The sequence below is a fragment of the Bos mutus genome, chromosome 2, assembly GCF_027580195.1.
Source record: "Bos mutus isolate GX-2022 chromosome 2, NWIPB_WYAK_1.1, whole genome shotgun sequence".
In the NCBI taxonomy this organism is placed as follows: domain Eukaryota; kingdom Metazoa; phylum Chordata; class Mammalia; order Artiodactyla; family Bovidae; genus Bos; species Bos mutus.
Genome location: NC_091618.1, coordinates 64,395,616 through 64,423,279, shown reverse-complemented (window position 1 = coordinate 64,423,279; position 27,664 = coordinate 64,395,616). Strand labels below are relative to the sequence as shown.

At 42.6% G+C, this 27,664-nt stretch overlaps 1 protein-coding gene across 5 annotated transcripts in view; it reads left to right on the top strand.

Annotated features, from left to right (window-relative positions):
• CFAP221 (cilia and flagella associated protein 221) overlaps window positions 1–27,664 on the top strand; it is a 136,492-nt gene that overhangs the window by 99,684 nt on the left and 9,144 nt on the right. For 3 of the 5 annotated variants that reach the window (XR_011466311.1, XM_005894389.3, XM_070380455.1), the window contains exons 18-22: window positions 3,481–3,588; window positions 3,683–3,817; window positions 16,895–17,053; window positions 18,440–18,531; window positions 26,344–26,436. Coding sequence is in view for 4 of the 5 variants with exons in the window: in XM_005894389.3 (XP_005894451.2) it covers window positions 3,481–3,588; window positions 3,683–3,817; window positions 16,895–17,053; window positions 18,440–18,531; window positions 26,344–26,436 (587 nt within the window). In the remaining variant the exon portion in view is untranslated. The remainder of the gene's footprint in view (window positions 1–3,480; window positions 3,589–3,682; window positions 3,818–16,894; window positions 17,054–18,439; window positions 18,532–26,343; window positions 26,437–27,664) is intronic. The other 2 variants (XM_070380474.1, XM_070380463.1) reach the window with 1 other exon arrangement.

Genomic DNA, 27,664 nt, shown 5'->3' with positions numbered 1-27,664 from the left:
CAACAAAAGAGTCCAAAATGTGGTACTTGGGTGCAATCTCAAAAATGACGAAAATGACAGAATGATCTCAGTTCATTTCTGAGGCAAACCACTCAATATCATAGTAATCCAAGTCTGTGCCCCAACCACTGATGCCAAAGAAGCTGAAGTTGAATGGTTCTATGAAGACCGTCTAGAACTAACACCAAAAACAGATGTCCCTTTCATCCTAGAGGGTAGGAATGCCAAAGTAGGAAATCAAGAGATATCTGAAAAAAAAAAAAAAAAGAGATACCTGGAGTAACAGGAAAGTTTGGCCTTGGAGTACAAAATGAAGCAGAGCAAAGGCTAACAGAGTTTTGTCAAGAGAATACATTGGTCATTGCAAGCACCATTTTCCAATAGCACAAGAGATGACTCTACACATGGACATCACCAGATGGTCAATACTGAATTCAGAATGATTATATTCTTTTCAGTAGATGGAGCAGCTTCATACAATCAGCAGAAAAAAGACCTGGAGCTGACTGTGGCTCAGATCATAAACTCATATTGCAAAACTCACAGGCTTAAATTGGAGAAAGCAGGGGAAACCACTAGACCATTAGTTATATTAGTATAACTTAAATCCCTTATGATTATACAGTGGAAGTAATGAATAGATTTAAATGATTAGATGTGGTAGACAGAATGCCTAAAGACCTATGGACAGAGGTTGATAACATTGTACAGGAGGCAGTGACCAAAGCCATCCCATAGAAAAAGAAATGCAAGAGGGCAAAATGGTTGTCTGAGGAGGCTTTACAAATAGCTGAGAAAAGAAGAGAAGTGAAAAGGCAAGGGAAGAAAGGAAAGATATACCCAACTGAATGCAGAGTTGCAGAGAATAGCAAGGAGAGATAAGAAAGCCTTCCTAAGTGAACAATGCAAAGAAACAGGAAAACTATAGGATGGGAAAGACTAGAGATCTCTTTGGGAAAACTGGAGATATCAAGGAAAGAGTTCATGCAAAGATGGGCACAATAAAGGACAGAAATGGCAAGGAATTAACAGAAACAGAAGATATTAAGAAGAGGTGGCAAGAATACACAGAAGAACTGTACAAAAAACGTCTTAATGACCTGGATAATCACAAGGGTGTGGTCACTTACCTAGAGCCAGACATCCTGGAGTGTGAAGTCAAATGGGCCTTAGGAAGCCTTACTACAAACAAAGCTAATTGAGGTGAATTAGCTTTGAGCTATTTCAGCTCAAAGGAATTGAGCTGGAATTGAGCGGGAATTCCAGCTGAGCTATTTCAAATCCTTAACAATGATGCTGTTAAAGTGCTGCACTCAATATGCCAGCAAATTTGGAAAACTCAGCAGTGTCCACAGCACTGGAAAAGGTCAGTTTTCATTCCAGTCCCAAAAAGGGCAATGCCAAAGAATGTTCAAACTACTGTACAATTATGTTCATTTTGCATGCTAGTAAAGTTATGCTCAAAATCCTTCAGGCTCGGCTTCAGCAGTACGTGAACTGAGAACTCCCATGTTCAGACTGGGTTTAGAAAAGACAGAGGGGCCAGAGATCAAATTGTCAACATTCACTGGATCCTAGAGAAAGCAAGGAAATTCCAGAAAAACATCTACCTCCGTTTCATCAACCACACTAAAGTCTTTGATTGTGTGGATCATAACAAACCATGGAACTCTCTTAAAGAGCTTACCTGTCTCCTGAGAAATTGTACGTGGGTCAAGAAGCAACAGTTACCAGACCATCTTACCTGTCTCCTGAGAAATTGCATGTGGGTCAAGAAGCAATAAGTTAGAATCCTGTATGGAGCAACTGATTGAAAAAGGAGTATGACAGGGCTGTCTGCTGTCACCCTGTTTGTTTAACCTATTTTCTGAGCACATCATGAGAAATGCCAGGCTAGATGAGTTACAAGCCGGAATCAAGATAGGCGGGAGAAACATCAACAACCTTAGATATGCGTGTGGATGATACCACTCTAATGGCAGAAAGTGAAGAGGAACTAAAGAGCCTTTAAAAAAAAAAAAAAAAATAAAGAGCCTCTTGATGAAGGTGAAAAAGGAGAGTGGAAAAAGCTGGCTTAAAACTCAACATTCAAAAAACGAAGATCATGGCATCTGGTCCCATCACATAATGGCAAATAGATAGGGGGAAAATGGAGACAGTGACAAACTTTATTTTCTTGGCCTCTAAAATCACTGCAGGTGGTGACTGCAGCCATGAAATTAAAAGATTCTTGCTTCTCGGAAGAAAAGCTGTGACAAACCTAGACAGTGTGTTAAAAATCAGAGACATCATTTTGCTGACAAAGGAGCATATAGTCAAAGCTATTATTTTTCCAGTAGTCATGTACGGATGTGAGAGTTGGACCATAAAGAAGACTGAGCGCCAGAAAATTGATGCCTTTGAACTATGGTGCTGGAGAAGACTCTGGAGAGTCCCTTGGACAGCAAGGAGGTCAAACTAGTCAATCCGAAAGGAAATCAACCCTGAATGTTCTTTGGAAGGACTGATGCTGAAGCTGAAGCTCCAATACTATGGCCACCTGATGGGAAAACCTGACTCATTGGAAAAGACCCTGATGCTGGGAAAGATTGAAGGCAGGAGGAGAAGAGGGTGACAGAGGATGAAATGGTTAAATAGAATCATCGACTTAGGTGCCATGAATTTGAGTAAACACTGGGAGCTAGTGAAGGATAGGGAAGCCTGGTGTGCCGCAGTCCGTGGGGTCGCAAAGAATCGGACACGATTTAGCAACTGAACAACCACCACCACGTGCATACCTGAAGCTACTTGAAATGCATATGTTAGAAATTTGAAGAAAAGGCATAAGTGAACAAAACCCAGTTAGTTTTCGTTGAGTTGTATAACCACTTTTGTTTTTGAAAATATGCGTATTTATTTTTCTCATTTTTTAATTTAAGTATAATTAATTTACAATATCTTGTTAGTTTCAGGTGTACAGTTATTCAGTTACATGCATATATATACTTATATTCTTTCTGAGACTCTTCCCTTATGGTAGTGGTGGTTTAGTCAATAAGTCATGTCTGACTCTTGTGATCCCATGGACTATAGCTCACCAGGCTCCTCTGTCCATGGGAATTCCCAGGCAAGAATACTGGCATGGGTTGCCATTTCCTTCTCCAGGGAATCTTCCTGATCCAGGTGTCGAAACCAGGTCTCCTGCATTGCAGGCAGATTCTTTACTGATGGAGCCAGCAAGGAAGCCTGTTTTCTCTTAGAGGTTCTTACAAAATATTGAGTATCGTTCCGTGTCCTGTACCATAGGTCCTTGTAAAATATGCATGTTTTAAATTGACAAACCAGTGTTCAGTGTATCTGTAGGTAACTATGAACCCTTCTGTATGTTGGGACCCAGAACAGGGCCAGGACTGTGTTGACAGGGCTGGCCCAAACCGACCAGGGCCCTAGGGCTGGGAAACGCCTCTCAAGGGCTATGAGCTCCTGTCTTCCCTCCCCCAGGTTCCTCAGCTATACAAGATCAAGAGGTACCAGCCGGTCTCTGTGCAGGAGTCTTCAGCCAGCTACAGACCTCAGAAGCTTGCTCGGGCCCTGAGGCAAGGAGCTGAGGTAACGCGTCCCACCTTTGGGAGAGGAACCACCTCCACCTCTTCCTCGCTGCCCAGGCCTCGAGACTAATGTGCTGCCCTTGGTCCTGGCCCAGGACGAAGCCACCACGGTCATCACCCTGCCCAAGCAGGATTCCTCGCCCCAGCTGCCCGGTGAGACCTCCGTCCTGAGCATAAAACTCCCCGAGGCCTTGGCCCACGCTCCAGATTACGACCCGCTTTATATTTTTGTAAGTGCCATCAGCAGAAGTCATGGTTCCCTGTCTCTTTGTTTTAGCAGTTACTTCATAAGAAAACAAAAGCAAATAGAAAACAAGCTTGTTTATGGTTACCAAAGGGGAAAGGGAGGTAGGGTAAACTAGGAGTGTGAGATTAGCAAGTACTTCTAACTGCGCATGAAACAGATAAACAATAAGGTCCTACTGTATCAGGGAACTGTATCCCCTATAACAGAAAAGAATCTGGAATATATATATATATAACGATCGCTTTGCAGAACACCTAAAACTGACACAATATTGTAAATCAACTATACTTCATTTAAAAAAAAAAAAAAGATGTTGAAAAAAAGAAGACAGAAGCACCAATTGGGAATATTTTTCTCTCTTTGGAATTTCAGGGATTAAACAACATCTCACTTTTGAAATTGCTGGCCAGACTTTATTGCTTGGAGAATTTCAATGTTTCTTTTAACAACTCCAGCATTTATTTTTTAAGACAATAGCTTTATGGCAGTTTCCAATTATCTGTAATATGCTCGTATATATTTTTGTGTTTATTTTAAGCATAGTTTCCATATAACATTATATAAATTTATGTACAGGTATATAATACAGTGATTCACAAGTTTTAAAGGTAAAATATATGTATATATTTTTTAAAAAGAAAACACAACAGAAAAAAGTAAAGTCACCCCAAACTCCATCCTGAAGCTTTAGTTGATCCCTTAACCCATCTTTCAGCACCATGTCCCTGCCACACCAATCCCTGACTCCCTTTTTTTTTTTTAATGCTTTATTGGCCCAAAGTACACATTTTATTTTTTTTTATTTTAATTGGAGGCTAATTACAATATTGTGGTGGTTTTTGCCATACGTTCACATGAATCAGCCATGGGTATACATGTGTTCCCCATCTTGAACCTCTCTCCAACCTCCCTCCTCATCCCATCCCTCAGGGTCATCCCAGTACACCAGCCCTGAGCACCCTGTCTCATGCATCAAACCTGGACTGGCGATCTATTTCACATATGATAATATACATGTTTCAATGCTATTCTCTCAAATCATCCCACCCTTGCCTTCTCCCACAGAGTCCAAAAGTCTGTTCTTTATATCTGTGTATCTTTCGCTGTCTCACATATAGGGTCATTGTTACCATCTTTCTAAATTCCATATATATGCGTTAATATATTGTATTGGTGTTTTTCTTTCTGACTTACTTCATTCTGTATAATAGCCTCCAGTTTCATCCACCTCATTAGAACTGATTCAAATGCATTCTTTTTAATAGCTGAGTAATATTCCATTGTGTATATGTACCACAGTTTTCTTATCCATTCATCTGCCAATGGACATCTAGGTTGCTTCCATGTCCTGGCTGTTGTAAACAGTGCTGCAGTGAATATTGGGGTACATGTGTCGCTTTCAATTCTGGTTTCCTCATATATGCCCAGCAGTGGGATTGGTGGGTCATATGGCAGTTCTATTTCCAGTTTTTTAAGGAATCTCCACACTGTTCTCCATAGTGGCTATATTAGTTTGCATTCCCACCAACAGTGTAAGAGGGTTCCTTTTTCTCCACACCCTCTCCAGCATTTATTGTTTGTAGACTTTTTGATAGCAGCCATTCTGACCAGCATGAGATGGTACCTCATTGTGGTTTTGATTTGCATTTCTCTGATAATGAGTGATGTTGAGCATCTTTTTATGTTTTGTTAGCCATCTGTATGTCTTCTTTGGAGAAATGTCTACTTAGTTCTTTGGCCCATTTTTTGATTGGGTTGCTTATTTTTCTGGAATTGAGCTGCAGGAGTTACTTGTATATTTTTGAGATTAATTCTTTGTCAGCTGCTTCATTTGCTATTATTTTCTCCCATTCTGAAGGCTGTCTTTTCACCTTGCTTATAGTTTCCTTTGTTATGCAAAAGCTTTTAAGTTTAATTAGGTCCCATTTGTTTATTTTTGCTTTTATTTCCATTACTCTGGGAGGTGGGTCATAGAGGATCCTGCTATCATTTATGTCAGAGTGTTTTGTCTATATTTTCCTCTAGGAGTTTTATAGTTTCTAGTCTTACATTTAGATCTTTAATCCATTTTGAGTTTATTTTTGTGTATGGTGTTAGAAAGTGTTCTAGTTTCATTCTTTTACAAGTGGTTGACCAGTTTTCCCAGCACCACTTGTTAAAGAGATTGTCTTTAATCCATTGTATATCCTTGCCTCCTTTGTTAAAGATAAGGTGTCCATAGGTGCATGGATTTATCTCTGGGCTTTCTATTTTGTTCCACTGATCTATGTTTCTGTCTTTGTGCCAGTACCATACTGTCTTGATAACTGTGGCTTTGTAGTAGAGCCTGAAGTCAGGTAGGTTGATTCCTCCAGTTCCATTCTTCTTTCTCAAGATTGCTCTGGCTATTAGAGGTTTTTTGTATTTCTATACAAATTGTGAAATTATTTGTTCTAGTTCTCTGAAAAATACCGTTGGTAGCTTGATAGGGATTGCATTGAATCTATAAATTGCTTTGGGTCGTATACTCATTTTCACTATATTGATTCTTCCAATCCATGAAGATGGTATATTTCTCCATCTATTTGTGTCATCCTTGATTTCTTTCATCAGTGTTTTATAATTTTCTATATATAGGTCTTTTGTTTCTTTAGGTAGATTTATTCCTAAGTATTTTATTCTTTTTGTTGTAATGGTGAATGGAATTGTTTCCTTAATTTCTCTGTTTTCCATTGTTAGTGTATAGGAATGCAAGGGATTTCTGTGTGTTAATTTTATATCCTGAAGCTTTACTATATTCATTGATTAGCTCTAGTAATTTTCTGGTGGAGTCTTTAGGGTTTTCTATGTAGAGGATCATGTCGTCTGCAAACAGTGAGAGTTTTACTTCTTTTCCAATCTGGATTCCTTTCTTTTTCTTCTCTGATTTCTGTGGCTAAAATTTCCAAAACTATGTTGAATAGTAGTGGTGAGTGTGGGCATCTTTGTCTTGTTCCTGACTTTAGGGGAAATGCTTTCAATTTTTCACCATTGAGGATAATGTTTGCTGTGGGTTTATCATATACGGCTTTTACTATGTTGAGGTATGCTCCTTCTATTCCTGCTTTCTGCAGGGTTTTTATCATAAATGGATGTTGAATTTTGTCAAAGGCTTTCTCTGCATCTATTGAGATAATCATATAGTTTTTATCTTTCAGTTTTAATGTGGTGTATCACATTGATTGATTTGTGAATATTGAAGAATCCTTGCATCGCTGGGATAAAACCCACTTGGTCATGATGTATGATCTAAAAAGATATTAAAAAATATGTTGTTGGATCCTGTTTACTAGGATTTTGTTAAGGATTTTTGCATCTACGTTCATCAGTGATATTAGCCTGCAGTTTTCTTTTTTGTGGCATCTTTGTCTGGTTTTGGTATTAGGGTGATGTTGGCCTCATAGAATGAGTTTGGAAGTTTACCTTCCTCTGCAAGTTTCTGAAAGAGTTTGAGTAGGATAGGTGTTAGCTCTTCTCTAAATTTTTGGTAGAATTCATCTGTGAAGCCATCTGATCCTGTTGGAAGATTTCTGATTATGGTTTCGATTTCTGTGCTTGTGATGGGTCTGTTAAGATTTTCTAATTCTTCCTGGTTCAGTTTTGGAAAGTCATACTTTTCTAAGAATTTGTCCATTTCTTCCACGTTGTCCATTTTATTGGCATATAGTTGCTGCTAGTTCACTTTTCCCTTTCATGCATTGGAGAAGGAAATGGCAACCCACTCCAGTGTTCTTGCCTGGAGAATCCCAGGGACGGGGGAGCCTGGTAGGCCACCGTCTATGGGGTCACACAGAGTCGGACACAACTGAAGTGACTTAGCAGCAGCAGCAGCAGTAGTCTCTTACAATCCTTTGTATTTCTGTGTTGTCTGTTGTGATTTCCCCATTTTAATTTCTAATTTTGTGGGTTTGATTCTTCTCCCTTTTTTTCTTGATGAGTCTGGCTGATGGTTTGTCTATTTTATTTATCTTATCAAAGAACCAGCTTTTAGCTTTGTTGATTTTGGCTATGGTCTCCTTTGTTTCTTTTACATTTATTTCTGCTCTAATTTTTATGATTTCTTTCCTTCTACTAACCCTCAGTTCGGTTCAGTTCAGTTCAGGCTGTCAGTCCTGTCTGACTCTTTGTGACCCCATGAATCGCAGCATGCCAGGCCTCCCTGTCCATCACCAACTCCCGGAGTTCACTCAGACTCACATCCATCAAGTCATGATGCCATCCAGCCATCTCATCCTCTGTCGTCCCCTTCTCCTCCTGCCCCCAATCCCTCCCAGCATCAGAGTCTTTTCCAATGAGTCAACTCTTCACATGAGGTGGACAAAGTACTGGAGTTTCAGCTTTAGCATCATTCCTTCCAAAGAAATCCCAGGGCTGATCTCCTTCAGAATGGACTGGTTGGATCTCCTTGCAGTCCAAGGGACTCTCAAGAGTCTTCTCCAATACCACAGTTCAAAAGCATCAATTCTTCAGCGCTCAGCTTTCTTCACAGTCTAACTCTTGCATCCATACATGACCACTGGAAAAACCATCGCCTTGACTAGACGGACCTTTGTTGGCAAAGTAATGTCTCTGCTTTTCAATATGCTGTCTAGGTTGGTCATAACTTTTTTTCCAAGGAGTAAGCATCTTTTAATTTCATGGCTGCAGTCACCATCTACAGTGATTTTGGAGCCCAAAAAAATACCCTGGGGTGCTTCATTTCTTCTTTTTCTAGTTGCTTTAGGTGTAGAGTTAGGTTATTTATTTGATTTTTCTCCTGTTTCTTGAGGTAGGCTTGTATTGCTATGAACCTTCCCCTTAGCATTGCTTTTACTGAATCCCATAGGTTTTGGGTTGTTGTGTTTTCATTTTCATTGGTTTATACTTATATTTTGATTTCTTTTTTTATTTCTTCTGTGATTTATTGGTTATTCAGAAGTGTGTTGTTTAGCCTCCATATGTTTGTATTTTTAACAGTTTTTTTTTTCCTGTAGTTGACATCTAATCTTACTGCATTGTGATAAAAAAAGATGCTTGAGATGATTTCAGTGTTTTTTAATTTACCAAGTCTAGATTTATGGCCCAGGATGTGATCTGTCCTGGAGAAGTTTCTGTGTGCACTTGAGAAAAAGGTGAAATTCATTGTTTTAGGGTGAAATGTCCTATGGATATCAATTAGGTCTAACTGGTCTAACTGGTCCATTGTATTATTTAAAGTGTGTGTTTCCTCGCTAATTTTCTGTTTAGTTGATCTATCCATAGGTGTGAGTGGGGTATTAAAGTCTCCCACTATTATTGTGTTATTGTTACTTTCCCCTTTCATACGTGTTAGCATTTGCCTTACAAATTGCGGTGCTCCTATGTTGTGTGTATATATATTTATAATTGTTATATCTTCTTCTTGGATTGAGCCTTTGATCGTTATGTAGTGTCCTTCTTTGTCTCTTTTCACAGACTTTATTTCAAAGTCTATTTTATCTGATATGAATATTGCTACTCCTGCTTTCTTTTGGTCTCCATTTGCGTGAAATATCCTTTTCCAGCCCTTCACTTTCAGTCTGTATGTGTCCCTTGTTTTGAGGTGGGTCTCTTGTAGACAGCATATATAGGGGTCTTGTTTTTGTATCCATTCAGCCAGTGTTTGTCTTTTGGTTGGGGCATTCAACCCATTTGCATTTAAGGTAATTATTGATAAATACGATCCCGTCGCCATTTACTTTGTTGTTTGGGGTTTGAGTTTATAAACCTTTTCTGTGTTTCCTGTCTAGAGAAGATCCTTTAGCATTTGTTGAAAGAGCTGGTTTGGTGGTGCTGAATTCTCCGAGCTTTCGCTTGTCTGTAAAATTTTTGATTTCTCCTTCATATTTGAATGAGATCCTTGCTGGGTCCAGTGATTTGGGTTGTAGGTTTTTCTCTTTCGTCACTTTAAGTATGTCCTGCCATTCCCTTTTGGCTTGAAGAGTTTCTATTGAAAGGTCAGCTGTTATCCTTATGGGTATCCCCTTGTGAGTTATTTGTTGTTTTTCCCTTGCTGCTTTTAATATTTGTTCTTTGTGTTTGATCTTTGTTAATTTGATTAATATATGTCTTGGGGTGTTTCGCCTTGGGTTTATCCTGTTTGGGACTCTCTGGGTTTCTTGGACTTGGGTGGCTATTTCCTTCCCCATTTTAGAGAAGTTTTCAACTATTATCTCCTCAAGTATTTCCTCATGGCCTTTCTTTTTGTCTTCTTCTTCTGGGACAACTATGATTCAAATGTTGGGGCATTTAACATTGTCCCAGAGGTCTCTGAGGTTGTCCTCACTTCTTTTAATTCTTTTTTCCTCTCTGCTTCATTTATTTCCACCATTCTATCTTCCATCTCATTTATCCTATCTTCTGCCTCAATTAGTCTACTGTTGGTTCCCTCCAGAGTGCTATTGATCTCAGTTATTGCATTATTCATTATTGATTCACTCTTTTTTATTTCTTCTAGGTCCTTGTTAAACTTTTCTTGCATCTTCTGACTCCTTGTCTCCAGACTATTTATCTGTAACTCCATTTTGTTTTCAAGATTTTGGATCATTTTTACTATCATTATTCTGAATTCTTTTTCAGGTAGACTCCCTATCTCCTCCTCTTTTGTTTGGTTTGGTGGGCTTTTATCATATTCGTTTGCCTGCTGAATATTTCTCTGCCTTTTCATCTTATTTAAGTTGCTGTGTTTGGGGTGGTCTTTCTGTATGCTGGAAGTTTGTGGTTCCTCCTTATTGTGGAGGTTCCTCCCTGTGGGTGGGATTGGACAAGTGGTTTGTCAAGGTTTCCTGGCTAGGGAAACTTGCATCGGTGTTCTAGTGGGTGGAGCTGGATCTCTTCTCTTTGGAGTCCAATGAAGTGTCCAGTAGTGAGTTTTGAGGTGTCTGTGGGTTTGGTGTGACTTTTGGCTGCCTGTATTTTTGTGCTCAGGGTTATGTTCCTGCATTGTTGGAGAATTAGCTTGGTATGTCTTGCTCTGAAACTTGTTGGCTCTTGGGTGGAGGTTGGTTTCAATGTAGGTATGGAGGCTTTTGGATGAGCTCTTGTTGATTAATATTCCCTGGAGCCTGACTCCCTTTTTAATACCGAATTAAGTCCAAGCTCCTGACAATGTGAGGCTGAGCCGATTCTCCCCACTCCACTGCATGTGTCCTGGCCAGCCTGTGTGTTCCCCCATCACCTGCCCTCAGGGGCGTCCCCTTCCTCCTTATACTTGTAGATATGTAAACAGTTGGAAACGACTGAAGCGACTGAAGTGGCATGCAAACCCCAAGTATAATGAGCAAAGCGTTATGGTGGAGTGCTTGAGTGATGTCTGCATTGTCTCCAGGGGCAGAGGAGGCATCCAGGGCAGCATGGACTCCACATGACAACAGTACAGGTTTCATAAAGGCACATCATTAAAGCAAAATAAAAGGCCATTATGAACTCTGAGTAAAAGTCAGACAGGAAATCTGAGGAGGTTCTGTGTAAGTGCAGAATCATCAGTAAAATGTCGCCATAGTTGCCCTGATTATGGTCTGTTTTGTAAGAACACACACACACATGCAGAATGAAGAAGGACCTTAGATACTGCTGAGAAAGTCTCCCCTGGGAGAATCTGTGTCTCTGATGTGGCAGAGGTGCTGGTGGTCACACCAAGGGCAGATGGGATGCAAACCTGCCTGGTTCCTGGCTGTTGGCCTCAGTGCTCCTCTTCCTAGCTCTGCTGCTTTCATCCAAAGAGCTGTGATACCTGTGTTTTGGCCACTAGGGGGCATGTTCCGGTAGTCTCGTGGCAGAATGGAGGGGCAGTTCCTCAAAGAGGAACTCAGAGGTATAACCAGTAATGCTGAAGAAGCTGGAGTTGAATGGTCCTGTGAAGACCTACAAAACCTTCTAAAACTAACACCAAAAACAGACGTCCCTTTCATCCTAGAGGGTAGGAATGCCAAAGTAGGAAATCAAGAGATACCTGGAGTAACAGGCAAGTTTGGCCTTGGAGTACAAAATGAAGCAGAGCAAAGGCTAATAGAGTTTTGCCAAGAGAACACACTGATCATACAAACACACTCTTCCAACAACACAAGAGAAGATTCTACACTTGGACATCACCAAATGGTCAATACCAAAATCAGATTGATTATATTCTTTGCAGCCAAAGATGGAGAAGCTCTATACAGTCAGCAAAAAACAAGACCAGAAGCTGACTGCGGCTCAGATCATAAATTCCTTATTGCAAAATTCAGGCTTAGCATGAAGAAAGTAGGGAAAACCACTAGACCATTCAGATATGACCTAAATCAAATCCCTTACGATTATACAGTGGAAGTGACAAATAGATTCAAGGGATTAGATTTTATAGACAGAGTGCCTGAAGAACTATGGGGGGAGGTTCATGACATGCTACAGGAGGCAATGATCAAGAACATCCCCAAGAAAAAGAAATGCAAAAAGGCAAAATGGTTGTCTGAGGAGGCCTTACAGATAGCTGAGAAAAGAAGAGAAGCTAAAGGCAAAGGAGAAAAAGAAAGATATACCCATTTGAATGCAGAGTTCCAAAGAATAGCAAGGAGAGATAAGAAAGCCTTCCTCAGTGATCAATGCAAAGAAATAGAGGAAACAATAGAATGGGAAAGACTAGAGATCTCATCAAGAAAATTAGAGATACCAAGGGCACATTTCATGCAAAGATACGCACAATAAAGGACAGAAACAGTATGGACCTAACAGAAGCAGAAGAGAATAAGAAGAGGTGACAAGAATACACAGAAGAACTATACAAAAAAGATCTTCATGACCCAGATAATAACGGTGGTGTGATCACTCACCTAGAGCCAGACATCCTGGAATGAGAAGTCAAGTGGGCCTTAGAAAGCATCACTACAAACAAAGCTAATGGAGGTGATGGAATACCAGCTGAGCTATTTCAAATCCTAAAAGATGATGCTGTTAAAGTGCTGCACTCAATATGCCAGAGAATTTGGAAAACTCAGTGGTGGCCATAGGACTCAAAAGATGAGTTTTCGTTCCAGTCCCAAAGAAAGGCAATGCCAAAGAAGCTTCAAACTACTGCACAATTGTACTCAAAATTCTCCAAACCAGTCTTCAACGGTGCGTGAACCGTGAACTTCCAGATGTTCAAGCTGGATTTAGAAAAGGCAGAGGAACCAGAGATCATATTGCCAACATCCGCTGGATCATCAAAAAAGCAAGAGAGTTCCAGAAAAAACATCTATTTCTGCTTTATTGACTATGCCAAAGCCTTCGACTGTGTGGATCACAACAAACTGTGTAAAATTCTTAAAAAGATGGAAACATCAGACCATCTTGCCTGCACCCTGAGATATCTGTATGCAGGTCAAGAAGCAGCAGTTAGAACTGGGCATGAAACAACAGACTGGTTTCAAATCAGGAAAGGAGTACATCAAGGCTGTATGTCACCCAGGTTATTTAACTTATATGCAGAATACATCATGCGAAATGTTTTGGGCTGGATGAAGCGCAAGCTGGAATCAAGATTGTAGGGAGAAATATCAGTAGCCTCAGATATGCAGATGATTCCATCCTTATGGCAGAGAGCAAAGAACTAAAGAACCTCTTGATGAAAGTGAAAGAGGACAGTGAAAAAGTTGGCTTAAAACTCAGCATTCAGAAAACTAAGATCATAGCATCTGGTTCCATCACTTCATGGCAAATAGATGGGGAAACAGTGACAGACTGTTTTCTTCGGCTCCAAAATCACTGCAGATGGTGACTGCAGCCATGAAATAAAAGACACTTGCTCTTTGGAAGAAAAGCTACGACCAATCTATAGAGCGTATTAAAAAGCAGAGACATTACTTTGCTAACAAAGGTCCATCAAGTTAAAGCTATGGTTTATCCAGTAGTCATGTATGGATGTGAGAGTTGGACTATAAAGAAAGCTGAGTGCTGAAGAATTGTTACTTTTGAGCTGTGGTGTTGGAGAAGACTCTTGAGAGTCCCTTGCAAGGAGATCCAGCCAGTCCATCCTAAAGGAAATCAGTCCTGAATATTCGTTAGAAGGACTGATTCTAAAGCTGAAACTCCAATACTTTGGCCACCTCATGCGGAGAACTGACTCATTGGGAAAGACCCTGATACTGGGAAAGATTGAAAGCAGGAGGAAAAGGGGACAACAGAGGATGAGATGGTTGGATGGCATCACCAACTGAATGGACATGAGTCTGAGTAAGCTCTGGGAGTTGGTGATGGACAGGGAAGCCTGGAGTGCTGTGGTCCATGGGGTCACAAAGAGTCAGACACGACTGAGCGGCTAAACTGAACTGAACTGAACGTCATAGGACATTTAGCTCAGTGATTTCCAGACTTCATTTGGCACCAGAACCCTCTCATCGGCTGAAGTTCTACATAGAAAGGCTGGGCTGGCAGTGGGAGAGGGGCTTTCCTGAGAAGGGTATCCCAGCAAAACCCCTTGATCTCCATGGTAAAGTTTGGACACCACTCTCTTGTCCCCTAGACCCACCCGCTACCACCTCCTCACCACTCTGCAAGTAGAAAGAGACCAGTTTTGCAGACATAACATATATCAACATATACCAACTTCTATACTTTAAGTGCATGCAGTTTATTGTATATCAATTATACATCAATATGGCTATAAAAGAAAGAATTTGGAAACCCTAAGAAACAAACATAAAAGGCAATGTTGTTGTTCAGTCACTCAGTCATGTCCGACTCTTTGCAACCCCATGGACTGCAGCACACGAGGCTTCCCTGTCCTTCTCCATCTCCTGAAGATTGCTCAAACTCATATCTATTAAGTTGATGATGCCATCCAACCATCTCATCCTCTGTCACCCACTTCCCCTCCTGTCTTTAGTCTTTCTCAGCATCAGGATCTTTTCCGGTGAATTGGCTCTTCACATTGGGTGGCCAAAGTATTGGAGCTTCAGCTTCAGCATCAGTCCTTCCAATGAACATTCAGAGTTTATTTCCTTTAGGATTGACTGGTTTGATCTCCTTGCTCTCCAAGAGACTCTCAAGAGTCTTCTCCAGTACCACAGTTCGAAAGCATCAATTCTTTGGTGCTCAACCTTCTTTATCGTCTAACTCTCACATCCATACACAACTACTGGAGAAACCATAGCTTTGACTGGATGGACCTTTGTCAGCAATAAATAGTGGTTATAACAAGGAAAGCTCTACAGTAAGTCTTGGGATGATATCTGTGCATTATCTACAGGGGCCAGAGGAGGCATCCAGGACAGGATAGACTCCATGTGCCGACAGTACAGGTTTCATAAAGGCACATCATTAAAGCAAAATAAAAAGCCATTATAAACTCTAAGGGGGAGAGTCAACTAAAAATTGATATGTGTTCCAAATAGGATACCAACTAATATTTGGCATGATTTTTAAGACTTGATGGAAAATTTAAAAATATTAATAGAGTCCATCTTGCTTTGATATTAGAACTTCCCTCTGTCACTGACCCAGAGGTCGTGATAGTGAACCTTCACCCAAAAGCTATAATCCAAGCCTGTGCTTGGCCTGGCAGAGAAACATAATGACACAGTTAAGACAAAAATAAATGCTCTTTACTATTGGGTTGGCCAAAAAGTTCGTCCCATCTGTGGAGTGATTGTTCACAGAGTGCCTAAGTGGTGCAAGCTGGGCTGCTTGCTTTGTCTCCTAACCTTGGCTCCTCCCGTTATGTCCTTGCACCCAGGTGTACTTAAGGGAACCTGCACAGGAATAGGAAACGTCCCCTATCTCCCCACCCCCACCTGCTTTACTCTGCATCCTCGACCTCCCTGGCTTTCTCTCGCCAGGGCCCCCATCTTTCACCTTATTTGTTTCCGGCCCTGCAGTTGCTATCTGGGTCAGATTTGGGAGCCAGTATTTGCATTTGCCCCTGTCTCAGCCCCCACCCCATATGGCACATTGAAGAATGGGAAAAAGAGCTGCTCTGTACACATAGGTATCTCCTGCCTCTTCCCTCAGCTGCAGAGCTCATTGAGATGTGGTTGCTGGGGCCCTGCCGACTCCCTCAGGGGGCATCATTGCCTCCCTGCCCTCCTGCTGCCTTTACAGTCATGAGTTCAGGCAAGAGCCCACTTGCTCGGCATCTTTCTCCTCGGCCCTGGCTGTCGGTCAGCCTCCCTGAACTAACAGAGGACTGCCTTCCCAGCATTTGTGGCTGGAACACATTCATCACATCTACCACAACCAAGTGCTGCTGTCACACCTCCCTGGCCTGGCTGCATCATCTTTAAGTTGTGGGGAACGTTTATATCTTGACAGTGAGATTGGGTTTCCATCAGTCATATGGTGATTTGTGTGTGTGTTTTAAAATAATTACTCAGACAAAAAGAACAGAATCTCAGTGGTTCTTAAACATCTGAATTAACCATGAGGGAGCTGAAAGCTATGTTGTTTGGGACAAGAGCAGGGTTTTTATCGGATAAGCCCCAGAAGGAACATTAAAAGGCTCCATGTTTTTGTATATTTTGATATAATTGCTCTGTACCTCCATTAGTCCCACTGGAAAATTAGTAAAAAACAGGATCTCCCTTAAAGCCAGATACTACATCCAAATGGAGACTTCCTGAATTAAAGACATCACCAAAACAACGTAAAACGTTGACATTTCCTGATATATCAAATGCCACCCTCTCCTTTATCTTCTCTTTAAACTAGTTTTAAAAAAGCTGTTTTTCCTTTCCAAAACCAGAAGCTCATTTGCTTTTTAAAACCAGTTTGCTTATTTACAGTTAGGACTGATCAAATTTAGAAACAAATACTTTAAGCTGTGGTTTCATTTGTGCTGGTTTCCACGGGAGCCTAGTAAATCCATGTGATATGTGATGCTCAGCCAGAAAAGTGACATCTGTGAGTGACCATGACCACAGCCCATCTGAAACCACCTCTACTCTCCTGCTTCTCTTTCCCAGACAAGCTGATGCGGAGTCAGAGTGTCCGTACTGGTGGGAGCCATGGGGAAGCTCAGCTGATGTCTGTTCTGTGCCTGAGGTGAAAGCTGGTCAGCAAAAGAGACTCTTTTTTTTCTCTCCCTCTTCTGCAGAATCCCAGCCCGGGATTGTTTGCTGTGAAGCACCCTCTGACTTACGTGGAAACCTTGATCGATTACCACCTGTGCTCCCACCCCAAGTACAAGTTCACCAAGGAGTGCCACTGCGGCTCCAGCATCCCCATCACCCAGAAGCAATTTCTCCATCACACGGTAAAGCCGTCCCAGGCTCAGCAGCAGAACTGGCCCTGGGCTGCAGGGACCAGGGGGTGGGGGACAAGGAAGTGAGGGGTCACAGCTGGAACTGGGAATAAGAGAGTTTGCAGCCACAGCTGCAGAACAAGGATAGTAACCATGGCACAGGGGCACTGGCATGCCCCAGCCCAAGAGCAGGGCAGGTGGGTTCGCCATACCACCTCTGTCTGCCTGTGCCCACTTCCCAGGCTTCATGTTGGCCCCTTTCAACATTCTTATTCTCTTTTCCTTTGAAGGCTATGCCTAATATTCATTTTATTCCCACTGTGACCATGTAAGAGAAGTCACATGGTGGTCACAATCCTGGGGTCTGACGTTCTCTCTCTTTGGTCCCTAACAAGGAGAGAAAGGTCAGAAGGGACAAGGTGGTGATGTGACAAACACACAGTGAGAAAGAGGCTCTCCAGAGTCCCTTCTTCCCTGGATAACCAGCCTGACCTCAGTTTCCAGCAACATCTCCTGCAGGTGACCCTCAGCCCTTCCACACTCGACAAAACCCCACCTTAGGTCATCATCTTGGCCCTACTCCCGCCAGCCCCACTTCACACCTCTTCCCACATCACTTTCCTGCCTCTTGGGTGTACAATTCAAGCAATGACCCATGTGGTCCTCACTCCCTTCCCCTTCATCATCCCTGAGTCCAGCCACCCTGGGTCCCACCAGTCTGCTTTACACACCACGTGACTCGCTCTCTTCCACCTGGGTGCCAACACCACACGACTACCACCCCTTACCCCCTGCAGAAGCCTTCCTGCCATTCAAATCTTACCCAGTCCTTCTCCACTTTGAAAGCCATCCATGGTCCCTGCTGCCCATGGGAGGAGCTCCAAGCTCATGAGCTTGGCCCATGAGACCCTTCACAACCAGCCTGCCTTCCTGGCCACATTTTCTGTCAACCCCCATCACACTCCCTGCACTCAGTGACCCCTGATCACACCCCCCTTGGCATCTCAGTGCACTTGCACATGCTCACCGCCCCCCATCCCCACTGCCTGGAAGAGCCTTTGATGAACTGACCCATGCTCTCTAAATGTTGCATTAGCATCACATTCACAGCAATCAAAACAGATCGAGAGGCCTGACCTGCCCCTCCACACCGGGACCCTTGCTTCTCTGCCTCATAAGTCAGGGCACAAACCTCTCCTTCGTCCTGCTTTAATTCCTGCTGCTTCATTGAACACTATTTACTGGAGTGGTTGTCTTTTTTAGCCTCAGAAAAATTCTATTAAGCTTAAATGATAAATCTTGCAGTTCAACTTTAAACACTGAAAATTAGCCAGCTGAGTGAAATTGAAGTGCTTCCTGGACTTCACCTGTGGTCCCCCTGTGCTGGCTCTATTACAGGACATAATACCTGGAGTGATGACCTGGAAGAGGTTCCAGAGCCTGGTGTTCTTATCCCTGCCCGAAACTTCTAAGACAGAGGTGTTGCCGAGGTAAGCCCAGCTCATGTTGCCTCAGAGGGGTATGTGTGCCCCTCAGATTACAGAGATTGTGACCCCGAAAGTTGCCTACCAATAAAATATCAAATCATACTTTTGGTGCATGAGGGAAGTTCGGTAGTCAGAGGGATATGATGATGTGTAACTGATTTTCATCTCTTTATCTTGAGATAAACTTTATTTTTTTTTTAACTTTTATTCCCATCTAGTTGATTTACAATGGAGAAGGCAATGGCACCCCACTCCAGTACTCTTGCTTGGAAAATCCCATGGATGGAGGAGCCTGGAAGGCTACAGTCCATGGGATTGCAGAGGGTCGGACACGATTGAGCGACTTCACTTTCACTTTTCACTTTCGTGCATTGGAGAGGAAATGGCAACCCACTCCAGTGTTCTTGCCTGGAGAATCCCAGGGACGGGGGAGCCTGGTGGGCTGCCATCTCTGGGGTCGCACAGAGTCGGACACAACTGAAGCGACTTAGCAGCAGCAGCAGTTGATTTACAATGCTATGTTAGTTTCAGATTTACAGCAAAATGACTCAGATATGCATGTATAGGTATGTGTATCTATGTAGATATATATAGGTAAATTCTTTTTTTACATTCTTTTCCATTATTGATTACTACAAGATACTGAGTATAGTTCCTGTGCTATATAGAAGGTCCTTGTTGGTTATTTATTTAATATATACTAGTGTGTATATGTTAATCCTAATCTTCTAATTTATCCCTACCCCCTACTTTTCTCCTTTAGTAACCATAAGTTTGTTTTCTATGTCTGTGAGTCTATTTTTGTTTTATAAATAATTTCATTTATATCATTTTTAGATTTCACATACAGGTAATATCATATGATATTTGTCTTGCACTTAGTATGATCATCTCAAGGTCCATTCATGTTGCTGCAGATGGCGTTATTTCATTCTTTTTTATGGCTGAGTAATATTCCATGGTATATATCTACAATATCTTCTTTATCCATTTCTCTGTTGATGGACACTTAGGTGGCTTCCATGTCTTGGCTATTGTAAACAGTGCTACTATGAGCTTTGAAGTACACATATCTTTTCTAATTGTGTTTTTTTTCTAGATATTTGCCCAGTTGTGGGATTGTAGGATCATATCATAGCTCTTGAGATAAACTTTTAAAAAAATTAATGTCACAGGGCTTCCCTGATATTCCAGGGATTAGGAATCCTTCCTACCAATGCAGGGACACAGGTTTGATCCCTGATCTGGGGTGATTGCATCTGCTGAGGGACAGCTGAACCCATGTGCCACAACTACTGAGCCTGAACCCTGGAGCCCGTGCTCTGTCCACAACAAGAGAAACCACTGCAACAAAAAGCCCATGCGCTGCAGCTGGAGAATAACCCCCACTCGCCACAACTGGAGAAAGCCCATGTGCAGCAACAAAGACCTGGCACAGCCAAAAACAAATAAATAAATAAATAACTGGGGTTTTTTAGAAAAAAAATTAATGTCACGGTGGATCATTGACCATACTTCAATAAAAGTAGACAACCAGTCCACATAATTCAACTGAAATAATCATGGTTCATTTTCAGCATTTTAGAATTGCCATGATCTACACCCTCCATATCCACACCAGAGGATCCAGGTCTCTCCATGCCCTAGCCTGGCCATTCACCGGGAGGCCCCACAGCTGTCATCGGAGACAGAGCAGGTAGATGAGAATAGTGTTAGACCAAAGAAGGAGGAAATTTAACTAAGCACATTCTTGCTAATTTGCTTAACTAGCACCTCTTCAAAGCCCTAAGATCAAACAACTAGCTGATGCCTTTTCCTTTAGACGCAGCCTGGTCAGTGACCTGCTCCTGAGACCTGGAATTTACTTATTTGGTCCATTGTCCTTACAAATATAGTAAAATGAGTTGCTGGTGAGCAAACGTGACTAGTACCCCAACACAATGACCATCATCAGTGACCTATTGCTCAAATCCTTTGATCTGGAGTGTGGCCCACCCCAAGGGGGCAAAGCCCCACCACGGCCCCAGGAGTAGTCAGCTCTGCCTGGGCCTAAGCACTGCCACCAACCAGGGTCAGTGGGTACTTACACCCTGACTTCTGCCAGCATGTCCTGGTTCCTCGCCATTATCAGAATTCTCCTAGGTCCTCAGGAGCCGTGCGACCTCAGCCACACTCTCTGATCAGCTCTTTGGGCCAGGTCCTCTCATCCAGAACCCAGGCCCATCAGACCTGCTCAGCCTTGACGTTTTCGTTTTAGTAGAAGTAGGAGAAGACGCCCCTGTTGGTCCAGTGGTTAAGAATCTGCCTTCCAGTGCAGGGGACATGGGTTCGATCCCTGGTCTGGGAGCTTGGATCCCACCTGCCACGGGGCAACTATGCCAGTGACGGGGCAACTGTGCCAGTGACCAGGCAACTATGCCAGTGTGCTGCAACTCTTGAGCCCATGCACCACAAGTGGAGGGTCGGTGCACCACAAGGAAAGATCCTGCATGATACAACTAAGATGCAACACAGCCAAATAACAAGTAAATATATATATATTTTTTAAGTAGGAAAGCTCACCCCAGTGTGCACCAACCCCATATGCACTGTCACCCATATATCCCCAGGGATTCAAGAAGGCAATTGAAATCCAGTTTGTGACCCTGGAACCCTTACCTTTACTTCTTCCTCCACTGCCAGCAGAAAAGCTCTTCCTGAATTAATCGAAATCCAGGCTTTTCCACGTGCTGTTCCTTTTGGGTCATTTTTTTCAGTGTGTCTCTACTGCCCTCCTTTGCCTGGAGATGAGCATGAGAGCAAGCAGAGGATGTGGGCCATGGCAGGGGCTCAGAAATGTTAGTTCCTTTTCTGTGAATTCATATTACTGAACCAAACTTGGGTCCACTCACGCGTGCACAGCAAAGCCAGTCTACTGACACGAGGTTGTGATGGAAGTGAAAGTTGCTCAGTTGTGTCCCCATGGACTGTAGCCCACCAGGCTCCTCTGTCCATGGGATTCTCCAGGCAAAAATACTGGAGTGGGTTGCCATTCCCTTCTCCAGGGAATCTTCCCAACCCAGGGATCGAACCCAGGTCTCCTGCATTGCAGGAGGATTCTTTACTATCTGTGCCACCAGGGAAGCCCCAAGAAAGTATTGCAGGCACCAAGAAGGAGAACAAGGCAGCTAAAGCTCAAAAAGCCCAACTCCCCTTGGCTTTCAGGGAAGCATTTTTAAAGCCCAGGTGAGGGAGGGGGATTGCAGGGTGTGTGATCAGTTCACCATACACAGGTCTCTGATTAGGTGATGGTGAGGTTACAGAATGATGTCATGTTGTCAGTTCTCAGGTTACCATAGGTCTGGGGGCTCAGTGGTCATGGTCATCAAATAGTTAACTTCTTGCATTTGGTCGGGGTTTGGCATCTGTAACTCAGGAATGTGCATCAGATACTGTTATCTGGGCATTTCAGAGTGGAGCTATAGCAGAGGACCTAGATAAGGGTCTGTAGCTCACCACTAGCCAGTCGGAAGAAAGTCACACACTCTGCAGCCCTCACCCCAAGTTTTGCCTTTAAAAACTTCCCCCTGAAAACCTTCAGGCAGTTCTGAAGGTTTGGGCACAAGCCACCCTCTTCTCCTTACTGGATCCTGCAGTAAACCTTCCTCTGCTTCAGACTCTGGCATTTTGGGTTGCTTGGCCTCACTGTGCATTGGGTACATGAACTTGTATTTGGTAATATTAGCATATTTCTAAGACCTGAAATCTCCAGAACCTAGGGCTGGAGGGAACAACCTTACAGAGAGAAGGACACTCTGGTGTCTGAGAGACCCAATAGCCCTGTCACCCACTCTGCATCCTTGGGCGAGTCACCCATCCCTGAAGCCCTTGAGCAATGATTTCCTTGTCTATGAAATGGGCACCTGAAGGAGTCCCTACGGAGCACTTATCAGGACTCACGTGGTGCCTCCAGCACTGTCCTTAATAACTCTTCCCACTCCTGCCGTCCCCCACCCACTAAACCTTGCAGTCACTCTGCTGCCACGAGATGGCGATGACCCTCCATCATCTGGACTCAGATCCTCATTTTGCTGAGGAGTGAAGGCACTTCAGAACAGACCCCAGTCATCAGGGAACCAAGCAGAGCTGCGTGGCACCCTCCCCTAGACAGAACATGTAAAATGAGAAATGGTGGGGAGTGCAGACGGCCAGGGTCCACCAGCTGTCAGCAAGCACGGGTCTCAAGAATTAAGACAAAAACATCCTGTGTTGTTTTTTTTTTTCCAAAGCTGTGTCCTTGGAAAAATCTCCTGAGGCTATTCTTTCAAAAGGCACTCAGAGTGCAGTTACTTTGGGCTTGAATTAACCATGAATTAAACATGAATTCCACATGAATTAAAGAAAACTCTCCAACTAGGAGTTGTTACCTCCAGCTTCTGTGCTGAGGTACAGAAGCTTGAGTACTCTCCAGCTTGAGTGCTCTGTTGGGCCAATTTGTTTCAAAATAAAGCATAATTGCATGACAGATTATAAAATCAAGAGAGGATTCTTTATTTCTTCATCATGTATTTCCATAATGTAAGACACTAGCTCATGTTTTTGTTTCTAAAAGACTTACAGAATAATAATGGTATTCCTTTTTAACTTCCCACAGACCCACTAATGATACTTCAATTTGCAGTCATTGTGCTTGAATAGATTACCTGTTTCTTAGCTGGTATTTCCCCTGTATTTTTGCTGCTGAGAGTTACCTGTCTTTTATTAAACCATGCAATATTATTTAATGTTTATTTATTCCAAGTCATTTTTGCATTCATAATAATCAAAACAGCTCACTTGGGTTCTTTGCTCCTTAATAAATTCAGAGAGAATTTATTGAGTCTCTCTGACTCCCATGAAATCTGAGTCAGCATCAGTGAAGAAATTACCTATTAATAATCCAGAAGTGCCAGTCTTTGGGATTTCATAGATGGGTGTAGAGTCCAGAAGAATCTTAGGAACTGACTCAGGGTTGTCAGAGTTTTACTTTTCCAAGAAAGGCATGAAACAAAACAAAGCAAAATATACTACTCAAACACCCACTGTCACCACCCTTTCAATTCCAGAGGAACACATTAACACGTAGAAAAGTAAGAATTTAAAAATTAGATGAGTTTGGCCTCATGAAAAACCTTTAGTTGCTATTCTGTCTTCCAGACCAGCCTGGCCTTGGAAGAGTGGTCCAGGCTCCCACCTTCTTCCACCCCTTCCTCAGATACATGCACTTGGAGATCTCAGTGGGACTGTCCGTTAGAACCTGCATTCTTTGTCATTAAGTCAGTAAATAAGGTTAATCTCTGGGTGGTGGAGGCCAGGTCCCTTTTGCTGAGAAATGGTATTAGAGACCAAAATCTGGGTTCCTGGTGCACACATTGCCCCTGGGGGTGGAGGGGGGTTGTTTCTTGGCCTCCTCAGCAGACAATCCAGAGTGTGGGGAAGTGCATGTATATACACATACTTTCACACATATGTTCATAGCCATACAAAAATGCATGACCACATACATCTATACACGTATGCACATATACACGTGCACATACACACTGTACACACCTATCCCCATTTTGGAAGTCATGAATCTACGCTGGTGCTTATAATCCCAGCCCACACTCATGGAGTTGCTTAGTTATCTGTCTGTTCTTCCTCTGTGAGAACCCTGGCTTCCTAAGACATTTACTCGCTCAGTTTTATAGAGTGTTAAAAATAGTTTCAGAATGACTTCACCTATAACCATTTTAAAAAACAAGCATAGTAAATAGAGCTCAAGATTTATTTGAAGTTTTCTCCCTATCCCCATTCTATCCAGGATGTGGATATACAGTCAAATACTATATTTATGAGTTATTTGGATTACTCCTTTTCTCTTTAAGTATTTTTTAATTGAAGTATAATTGACAAAGTTTTAGGTGTACAGCAAAGTGATATAACTATATATATATATATTCTTTTCCAAATTCTTTTTTCTATTATAGGTTATTACAGGATATTGACTATAAGTCCTTCCTTTTCTTCTTTGTTTTTCTTTCTTTCCCTTCCTCTTTCTCTCTTTTTTCCCCTCCACTGTGCTTATGGAATTCATATGAAATTTTATGTGTTTCAGTTTGCTTTCAGTTTAGGGGCATTTCCTCCCTTTCGTTAGAGAAGGAAAGGGCAACCCACTCCAGTATTCTTGCCTGGAGAATCCCATGGACAGAGGAGCCTGGCAGGCTACAGCCCCTGGGGTCACAAAGAGTCAGACATGGCTGAGCAACTCTCACTCACTCACTCCTCCCTTTCATATTGATTTAATTTTATTTTTTGAATATGTAGAACATTAACACACTAACCAAATTCAAAGCTACACAAAAAGTCAAACTCAGACACGTGTCACTCCATCCCACCTCCCTTCTGCCCTTGTTGGTAGCCAGCTCAGTCTAACACCGTTCCGATGTTTCTCTTCGTAATGCTAAACAGAATATATGTATTTTTCATGTTTCCCCTCTTCCTTATTCAAAAAGTGGCACACTGGATAAGCTCTTCTGTATCTTGCTGTTTTCACTTATAACATCCCCTGAAAATCACTCCATATTAGTTGATAAAGATCCTCCTCACTCTTTTTTTACAGCTGTAAAAATCATGGGCTGTAGTTGCATTTAACCAAGCCCTATGCTTGGTGGGCCAGGCACATTTTTGCTTATTAAACAAGAAGAAACTTATCTCCAAGACATATCTGCACACATCAAGGAGGCTTCAATTAATCCCCCTGGTGTCCCATCCGTGCCACCTGCAGGGCCGGTAAGAAGGTCAGTTTCCTGCCATGGGTCATTTTTTACTCTTTTTTTATGAGACAGCACTCTTTCCAGCTTCTCAAAGCTTATTCCAGAAAATTATTAAAAATGTATATCCATTTGTGACTCTTTCCCTATTCCCTTTGCTGTTGTGTGTTAGTTTTTATTCCTCTAATAGCATTTGAGAGGTTTGTGAGAAGGACTTGAGACCAAAAAAAGGAAAAATTTTTTAAAGGTGAGTGTTTATTCCACCAACTTGAAACAGAAATATTCTGTCAACTTTAAAATTAACAAACTGTTTTTTCCTCCCCATCTCAGTGCTTTTAATGTCCTCAATACCCAGTAATTTTTATGTAAAAGTCTAAAATTATAATACTAAACAATATATAAGGAGGTGGGGAGGAGGTCTGAACTTGAATAAACAACTAAGGAAGAGTATAAATGTGGGAAAAAGTATTAAGAAGAAAAAGTAAACTATCTAGCTGCCCCAGCCCACCTCCACCCCCAGGAAATAAAGTAAGTTTAGATACTACACATTTGAAAATTCTTTTTCTAAGCTCTTGGAAATATCTTATTTAGCACCATTCTCTTGGATTTGACCGGTACCCGTCACAGCCTGCAATGCAGGAGACCCAGGTTCAATCTCTGGGTCAGGAAGATCCCTTGGAGTAGAAAATGGCAACCCACTCCAGTATTCTTGCCTGGAGAATTCCATGGACAGAGGAGCCTGGCAGGCTACAGGCCATGGGGTCACAAAGAGTCGGACACGACTGAGCGACTAATACTTTCACTTTTTACTTTCATCATCACCACCCACCCCCCCCGCCTTTACCTCTAGGGAGACATGGGTGGGTTTCCAGGGGTGAAGAGCATAAATGGTAGCATATGCTCTTGGATGGTAGCATCCATGGTATTTTATGGTAGCATAAAATACCAAAGGTAAAATAAAAGTGCTTTAGAAGATTGTATAAAGACCGTGAGACTACTAATGTGGTCACATATCCTTGGCTGCTCTGTGATTTTTCCCCAGCTGTGATTCCTTCAACTTGGTCATGCTGCCTGTCGACGTCCCTGCCGTTCTTGACGCCTTGCCGGAAGAAGACAGGATAGAGACAGTTGAACGGTACTTTTTTACCTGTGGTCTCACTGTCTATGTTCCGGAAACATGCCAGGTGCTCTGAGAGATTTCCAAGGAGCACACAGCGCCTGAGCTTGCAGCCCCGCCAAGACACGGCTGACACCCAGCCACACCCTCAGCAGATAAGATGCTGGATTTGTGGTGGAGAATAATAGTCTCAGGTCTCAAACTGGCTGACCTTTCAGTGCTGCAGGTGCTCAGGGAGGGGCGAGCAGAGTGGGTGCTAAGTGGGCTTCCAAGGCTGCAGAATCGCATGCACTTGGGTTAGTATTCAGAGGGCAGGTAGGATTTGGAGGGGCAAAAGAAATATAGCCCCCACCCCAAACAAAATATTTTTAAAAGAAAAGTCAAAAACAAAAATTTTAAGGAAAAAGGGGAAAAAAGAAAACCTAGAACCCCCCAAAGTAAATAAAAAAACAAACAAAAAAATTAAGGAAAAAGAAAAATAGCTTCCAAACGAAGGCACTTAAATTTGATTTTATTGATGAGCATCCAACATCCAGTGAGAATGTGTCCTTGAATCTGCTGTGGCCACACCCGCTATGGCTCTTCCCAGGTGGTGCTAGGGGTAAAGAACACATCTGCCAGTGCAGGAAACTTGAGACGTGGGTTTGATCCCTGGGTCGGGATGATCCCCTGGAGAAGGAAATGGCAACCCACTCCAGTATTCTTACCTGGGGAATTCCATGGACAGAGGAACCTGGCAGGCTACAATTCATGAGGTTGCAAGGGTCAGACACAACTGAAGCGACTTAGCACAGCACGCCCGCTTTAATATTTCTTCCTGTAAATAACCAGTGAGTGAAGTACTAAATATTGGTTTTTGTGAGACCTGCCCACAAGCAGTGGTACTTGGCAATACTTGGACGTCTGAAGCTTAGAACCCAGGTCTGAACAGGGAAGTTGAGTGTCTGCTACTCGAACCCCAGAGCATGAGGGCATTTCCTGAGGATGCTGCAGCCAGGTGGGTGGCCGGGGTGACACACGGTTACTTGACGTTCAGTTTGGGGAGGCAGGTGAGGAGATGCTCTGCAGACCCTTCCCCATTCAGCACTGATGTTCAGACTCATGAGTCAATTTCCTCACTAATGTGCAGACTCATGAGTCAGTTTCCTCATCTTTGAAATGAGAATAGTAGTACCTACTTCACAGGGGTTGTCAATTAAGGAAGATGAGGAGGAGGAGGAGGAGGGTAGTTGTAACAGTAACATTT